This window comes from Nothobranchius furzeri, chromosome 10 (genome assembly GCF_043380555.1).
Source record: "Nothobranchius furzeri strain GRZ-AD chromosome 10, NfurGRZ-RIMD1, whole genome shotgun sequence".
In the NCBI taxonomy this organism is placed as follows: domain Eukaryota; kingdom Metazoa; phylum Chordata; class Actinopteri; order Cyprinodontiformes; family Nothobranchiidae; genus Nothobranchius; species Nothobranchius furzeri.
In genome coordinates this window covers 49,402,857-49,410,193 of record NC_091750.1, presented here as the reverse complement: position 1 = coordinate 49,410,193, position 7,337 = coordinate 49,402,857, and the positions used below count along the sequence as shown (strand labels likewise).

The following is a 7,337-nucleotide window of genomic DNA, read 5'->3' as shown; positions in this document are numbered from 1 at the left end:
ATAAAAACACACCCAGAAAGTTTTATAAAAATACGCCAACGCGTGCGGCTTCTCACCGTTGTTCCAAGAAAAGAAGATTGGGATCAGCTGTTAGAAAACTGAAGCAAAGGGATATCAAATGGCACGGATATATGCTGGAAGCAGGTTTTTGAACAATCACAAGTATCGTTAAAGTTAGTTTGTTCTCCCCCTCCGCCTCACACAGGCACCTGAACATGAAACAAGGAGGGAGGGGAGAGCTTCTAAAGAAGGGAGGAACTTGCATATAAGAGGAAGAACGAACACACACACACACTCCATCGCTCCCAACCTGGAAGCCAGCATCAGCATCCTTCAGGTGATTGCACATCCTGGTGAGAGGGAGAGTGGAAATAAACTGATTTTGACACAGACACACACACACACACACACTTTGGTTTGCAGCCGTAATATGAAATCTGAACAAATGGATCTTCATTGCTGCTGTGTACAATAAGTGCTTTAAAAATGGGGGGTGGCTAATAAAGTAAATATTAAGACTACAGTTTAACCCTGTTAACAACCAGACTTACTTCTATTTAACTGGATCAAGTTTTTGTTTTCACATAATCAGACTAAACTGTGGCAAAAAGGAGAGAATGCTACTTAATAACATCCTTCATCAGAACAGCAGATTGTAGTGACACACACACACACACACACACACACACACACACACACACAGGCTTTTTAACAACTAGAGCATCATGACAGCCTTTATAAAAACTTCAATAAAAGCTGTTGCACTTCCAACCTTTTGTGAACAGGCGGGTACGAACTGGGATAGAACCAAGTTAGCCCTCTGAAAGAAAAACCAACACACACACACACACACACACGAAAAGAAACCAGCAAAGATGGCGAGAACACGGTTAAAGATACAGAAAACATGTTGTGCTTTCTCAAAGAAAAGAAAACTATTTAGGCCAAAAAAAAAACTTTCATCCAAAGATTCTTTTTGGTGCGTTTTCCGAACGTCGTGCGTCTCCGACTCCGTGTTTCCAACAAGAGACCGTTACAGGACAGGGGCCGTTTGGCAAAACACAATAATCAGTATATCCATGGCTTATCGACACTACCTGAGTTTCGTTTAGTAATTCTGTGTTTAGCAACGTTTTTATGTTTTAAGTAACAGCGCAGAGCCATTCTTTCATAGATTTCTATAGCATTTAAGATAAAGGTCATCTGTTTACATAAAGTGCCAGTAATCCACACGTTAGCCAGATCAGAACAGAATTCAGGACCGTTTCTTGGAGAGGCTGAAAAATACGTATCCGCTCTTAAGGATTAAAACAATGTTGCCGCCAACCGGGAGGCAGTTGGGATAATTTGGGATCTCCAAGTTATTCCCTAGATTTAACGAGACCTGGAGACAAATAGAAGAGGAAGGAGCGAGGAAACTGTGCAACAAAGTGAGGATGCACTAAAAATAATAACCTAAACTAAACTGCAGGCTACACGAGCATCTCAGGACGTTTTGTAGCTCCGCATAACACATTTATGATGTTATTGCACACTAACAGGTTAATCCACAGCAAAAGGTTTGACACCACCCGTCTTCACATTTCAACACAAAGTGGCGAGCTGGGGACCCGAGGTTCATATTGCAATAGTTGTGTTACTGTTGTGATGAACAGTGACTCATTTACACCTGTAAACAAAAACGGTTTCCATAAACAAGAGCTGAAAACGAATGCGGACCAGATGAAGTGTTGAGAGATCCTGAGCGTTGCAGCTGAATTAGAAGCAGAGAATGGAGAACAGCTCAGAAGTGAGTGGTTCTTGTCCCGGGCCGTTCCGAAACCCAGAACCGGAATTTGACAACAGCCTGTGAATATCCGACGACCGTCTGTGTGAAATGTTTCAAAACTTCTGAATTTAACAGAGACCTGGTGGTGTCATAAGCACACCTGATGTTAAAGGGGCGGAGCTTTCCTTTAAACCCATCACTATCTGAGCTGGGTGGGGTGGGGGTGGCGGGTCATACAGCAAATTATATTCGGGTTAGTTCCGTTGAAAACAGCATAAAAAGGAGCGGTAATACATATAAAACTTCTGGGCTCTGCGTAGTTTCTCCTGTAAAGGATTTTTAAGACAAAGTTCTCCTTTTTCCTGCATGGAGCCTCACAGGCTTCCGTCTCAGCGGAACTCCCGACACCTTTATTCCACAACATAAAGGCTGTTTTTTTTTTTTTTTTACAGATCTTTCCTTCAGCATGAATTCAAGCTTGCACACGGAGGTGGAACGACTAACATATCTACAGTGAACTCATCTGAATGCATGAAGAACGAACATGACCGAGGCGTCCCGCAGCTGGGCCACAAAGCCGCCACAGTTCAACGGGATAAAGGCTTACGGAGGTGCGGTCAAGGACACCTTCCTTTGTCAAACCCAGAAAACTGTCCCATTAAAAGCCATGAGACAAGGACCACCACAGCTAGGAAGTTGCATTTGTCCATTTGTCAGAGTGGAGAGGCACCGATCGACTCGTCTTTAGCGTCCATCCAGAGTGTCCGTTGGTTTGATGCCCACCAAAAAATTAAAGTTTGAGTACGCCCGAGATTCCAAAGGAAATCATGCTTAGCTGTCAGTGTTTTCACAGTTGTCGCCACATCAAACATGATTTTTACTTTTTTTTGTTGTTTTCGTCGGCCCAGGTAGAAAACTGTAGATCTACCTCACTGATCAGGTCCATCCTTGGTCTCATCATAAACCACTACTCTTTTTGGATCTGCAGCAAAGAAGAAGAAAGGTTTGTCAACATCACATCCCTCCCACAGTCACGTGGGATTCATGACCGCGTCACTGAACAAAAACCACTAAAACCAATGACTAGTGATGCTGGGCACCCAAACACAAAGCAAGTTTTAAAGTCAAACTTAAAACGGTTTATTTACCTTGTTTTTGCACGTTAAAAATGGATTCCATTTCTGTTTGAGGGAGAAAAACGGAAATGTGTTAATTCAGCATCTCTGGTGTGTTCTCTGGTTTCCTCTAGTTAAAAACTTGGCAAGTTGACAAAATGTTCAAATGCAATTTTAAAAAAAAACCATCATGTTATAAAGTCATGCTTAAGTTTAAAACGTTGCTAGTTGAAGTTGGAGTTTAAAGGTCACTCGGGCTGTAAACCAACTTCTAGGAAATCTAACCAACACACTCGGCTGTCACACGAGGAAAGCTTGGAAAATAACAGCAAACTGGGGTTAGTTTAGTTGGCACACACACCAGTTATTACCCATTCACAGGACGCCATATTGTCACCAATATGTTTTACAGATAGAAGCGGACACCGTTACCTTTAGTGTGATAGGCGACAGCAGCTTTAATGTCAGAGGGCCCCCAGCTACACCTCCTGCTAGCGTCGTTCGGGTGGACCACTTCTTTAGAAGAGCCAAACAGCACAGTGGTCTGCTGGCCCTGAACAGGCTTAGCACCATTGTCTTTACAAAGAGCCGAGACAGAAGAACCTTTGATCTCAAACTTCGTTTTGTCCTGGCCAAATGGCGGGAACTTTGTCTCCTCCTCAAAAGCAGGAGAACGAGCGTTTGACGCTTGGCAAGGGGCACAAGTCCTTCTCTCAGAGTCTTTGAACAAAGTTCCAGGCTCTACAAATATTGGGCTAACATCAAAACACGGCAGGACCACCTTGTCTTCAACAGTCTGACTCTCACTTGGAGAAGTCCCAGAAGTCTGGTCCTCAGCAGGAGGATGCCCGTTTCCTCCCTCCAGCCCCAGGTTGGGCTCGTTGATGAAAGAGAGCCCCCACTGATTCTGGAAGATGTCTCCCAGGGCTTTCTGATTTGTCTTAGCAGCCGGTGGGTCGAGGTGACGAGCACTAGGGAGCACAGGTTGCATATTTAAAGGGTAGATTAACAGAGTACACTTTTTAAGCTCGTTAGCGTCTCCATCTACAGGACTTGTTGAGCTACAGTTACTTTCCAGAGAAGATGCTACATTCTCGCCACTTGGGACAGACAGGGCTGATTGAATACAACTAGCAGCAGGAACGAAGAAGGTGCCAGCAGACGGGCAGCCGTTTCCATTTCCAGAAACAGGACCATTAGTAAAGCTAGCTGAGGTGATAGTTTTCATAGCAGACATCGGGACTTGAGACAGTCTCATGGGAGGAGGAACCACTTCTCCACTTTGAGCTACTTTATTGAGGTTCTCTTTTACTTTACTTGCATAACTGATCTTAGGAACGATTTTAGCACTGCTATTGTCCACAGGAAATACGGGAGGGGGCTTGAACAAAGTCCACGGGTCCTCCTTTGAAGGAGAGGAGAGTTTGCCTTTGTGCCGTTCCTCTGTTTTCTTACCAAAGGTGCCAGCTGTTTTGCCATCGGAGTTTTTCCTTTGAGATTCCCCCACTGTAGTCTCGGGAACGACAGCTCGTTTGGCAGCAGACTGGGTAGATCTGCCTTTCTCAGTCGCCTCAGGATTCAAAGCCCCCAGCTCCTGTGTAGTGTTGCGGGGCTGCATGTCTCTCTCTTTTTCTTTTGTCACATTATCAGTGTTCTTGGCATTGTTACACCTGGTCTTGCGTTTCTTCGGAGTGGTGTACCCGCCTTCGGATCCGCTGCCATCATTGTCCCTGCTAGAATAGCCATTTGTAATGAAGCCACAATTTACGACACCGTTGTGAAGCAAAACAGAGTCTTTCTTATCCAAGCTCTGGAGGTCATCGTGAGTCAAATCCAGAGTCTTTTCCTTGTCATTTTTAAAGTCCATATTCTTCTTACGGTCCAGAAATTTGCTGCTCGCTTTTGGAGCAGGCGTGTAGAGCTTCTGCGCCCCTTTTTGCTTTAGACTGGCGTTGTGCGCATGTTTGTTACCATTGCCGTGGGAAGGAAGCGACATACCAACAGGATCAGACAGACGTAGATTCCTCTCTCCTTCCTCGTCGCCAACGTTTAATTTTTTATTGCCTAAAAAAAAAAGGAAAGAAAATAAGACGATGTGGAAATGATAGGACTCTACAGACACCACAAAATCTAACAACTATACGTTTATGGTTTGCAGTTTCTTGGAAAGTGATGTTTTAAGATTAGCCAAACACTTATTATGCTACAATTATCACAATGTATTAATGGCACACCGCATAGGAAAGGTGGATGGATACAGGAAGCACAGATTTACAGTGAAGCATCATGACTAGGCCTCTGAAGGCTCAGATTCGTGGGAAGTGCTGTGTCAACGTGGGACTTCCTACTCCACAGTGCTTCTCCACCCCAGTAACATTTATTGGCACAACACACCTCACATTCCTGTCACAGCCAAAACAATTAGTTTCATTTAGCAAATGTACATTTTACAGCGACTGTCAGCTTACGTTCGCTTAATGCTGACAGAGCCTGATCAGCTGCGTGGCTTCTCCAGACAACATTCAAAAGGGCCTGTCAAATGGCTAATGTCTGCTAATATCGCCTAGCTAGTAGCGGACAACGATAACACCACAGTACCGGTCGACAATGACGCGTAAAAAAACGTCCACCGTGTCGTTGTTGTCCATATTTTCCTAACTAGCCGGTTAGTGTTGCGTTAGCTAACTGTGATATTCTGACATGGCCGACCGGAAATGGCTGCACAGAACATTCCAGCGGAGCCGGCTCGGTTTCCTACACTGCACAGAGCTAACTGGAATAACATCAGTACAATTTAGGCCACTGTTACAGAAGAGTTGTTTTGTTTAGAATACAGAGGGACATAAGCGGTGTTTTAGAACATATTCAGCTACATAAGCCATTTAAAATTAGGCGGTGAAACCGGTGTTGTGCCGAAAAAAAGCGCCCCTGCCATCACTAGCACTCTTAGCGCAGAAAGCTAATCCCAAGGTATGTTCTTTTACCAATACACCGAGTAAAAGTTACAAATGACATACCTCCTCGTGTTTTTCTGGACCGCTGAGGACACAAGTATCTACATTTATATTAGAAAAATTAATAAAGGGTTCTTTTTTTCGGCACGGCACCGGCGCACAAGGTCAATCTGCGATCTGTCAAACCACCAGCAGCGACAACGCTCACGCAACGTCAGCAGATAGCGAGTATAATGTGTGGTTTCTCGTGTGACACTGGCTGACTATCTGTCTGATTAACCAGCTGCTCCGCCCGTCCTCAAAACTATTCGGGGCAGCAGCTAGGAGCTAGCTGGCTCCCAGTTACGTTAGCTAGCGAATGCTAGTCGGCTCATTGACATTAGCCGACTTTTCAGGGCGGCCCGACCTGTTTTCTTCGTCTGCGTTTCCTGATGCTGGCACTGGAAGTGGCTCTGATCATTTTTCAGACAAGCTGTGCGTTGAGTAGAGTTCCTGTCCTCCCCGTGGTGGTGGTAGTGCCTGTCTTGTGCCCGATCTTTGGGCTGTTCCTCCATTGAAGTGAAGAATGTCGGACGCGTTCCGCCTGTGTGTTATTAGCTCTCAGTCCAATCACTACCAGAGTCAAACGGAAGCTATTTGAAGCCTCTGTAAACGTCAGCAGTAAAATGTCTAAAAATGGCCCTGTTTTGGGTGGTCACTCCTCTGAAACCCACCTTTAGAATCAACTCCTAGGTGCTTAAAGAGTATTTCATAAGACTTTAAAATGTGCGCACACGTAGAAGTTTAGGATAACACGGGAGTGATTTCAAATTATATATATATATATATATATATATATATATATATATATATATATATATATATATATATATATATATATATATGGAGTGTGAAATAACGGGGTGGGGTTCGTGGAAGAGCCTAAATCATATGACCCGAGGCGCTGCCACGTCTCCAGCTAGTTGACACATTAGGGTCACAAGAGACCAGCCCCCTCCAAAAATGGAAAAGCAGTTAATTTATTTGCGTTATACAAAATTTTCTTGCTGCTGCCTAATGCATATATGATCAGCTTATTATAAGAAAAATTGACGTGTTTGTAAAATCATGCACATTTTTATTTTTACATGCTTTACCTGGCTGGAATCACACAGAGCCACATTTAAGGAATAAAAACACTGATTATTTGATAGACAGCATATCAATATTATTTATGTATTGCTTTGATTTATTCAACGGTAATTATGAAATAATAATAATAATAATAATAATTATTATTATTATTATTATTATTATTATTATTATTATATTTTTGTTGTCTTGTGGTAGTTGTAATAATTAAATAGTCGCGCCAGTGACTCCCTCTAGCGGCTAAACATATAATTTTCTAATCTCGCTTTAGAGCAGGAAAGGAAACACAAGGACAAATGAATCACCTAACTTCACCATTGTCTCTGGACTCAGAATAAAACCCACACGTATATAATTTAGCTCTACCAT

The 7,337-nt window shown here is 43.4% G+C and overlaps 1 protein-coding gene across 3 annotated transcripts; it reads right to left on the bottom strand.

Moving 5' to 3' along the window:
• Window positions 1–2,200: 2,200 nt before the first annotated feature.
• Window positions 2,201–6,487, bottom strand: nufip2 (nuclear FMR1 interacting protein 2). 3 transcript variants are annotated; one of them, XM_015961061.3, is made up of 4 exons: window positions 6,244–6,487; window positions 3,316–4,947; window positions 2,917–2,949; window positions 2,201–2,750 (listed from the first exon to the last, which is right to left on the bottom strand). In XM_015961061.3, exons 1-4 carry the CDS (start codon window positions 6,389–6,391, stop codon window positions 2,698–2,700), a joined length of 1,866 nt encoding a protein of 621 aa, XP_015816547.3. In that variant the 5' UTR covers window positions 6,392–6,487; the 3' UTR covers window positions 2,201–2,697. The 3 variants fall into 3 exon arrangements, with proteins under 3 accessions (XP_015816547.3, XP_015816549.3, XP_015816548.3); XM_015961063.3 differs by lacking the exon at window positions 6,244–6,487 and adding an exon at window positions 5,901–6,036; XM_015961062.3 differs by lacking the exon at window positions 6,244–6,487 and adding an exon at window positions 5,352–5,487.
• Between the last annotated feature and the right edge of the window lie 850 nt (window positions 6,488–7,337).

Bases quoted from the DNA above. Each gene is read 5' to 3' on its own strand.
- nufip2 (XM_015961061.3), bottom strand. From the start codon at position 6,391: ATGGAGGAACAGCCCAAAGATCGGGCACAAGACAGGCACTACCACCAC. The intron at 4,948-6,243 runs GTCGGGCCGCCC...TTTTTTTTTTAG, and splicing joins AACGCAGACGAAGAAAACAG to GCAATAAAAAATTAAACGTT. The intron at 2,950-3,315 runs GTAACGGTGTCC...TCCCTCAAACAG, and splicing joins TGTCGCCTATCACACTAAAG to AAATGGAATCCATTTTTAAC.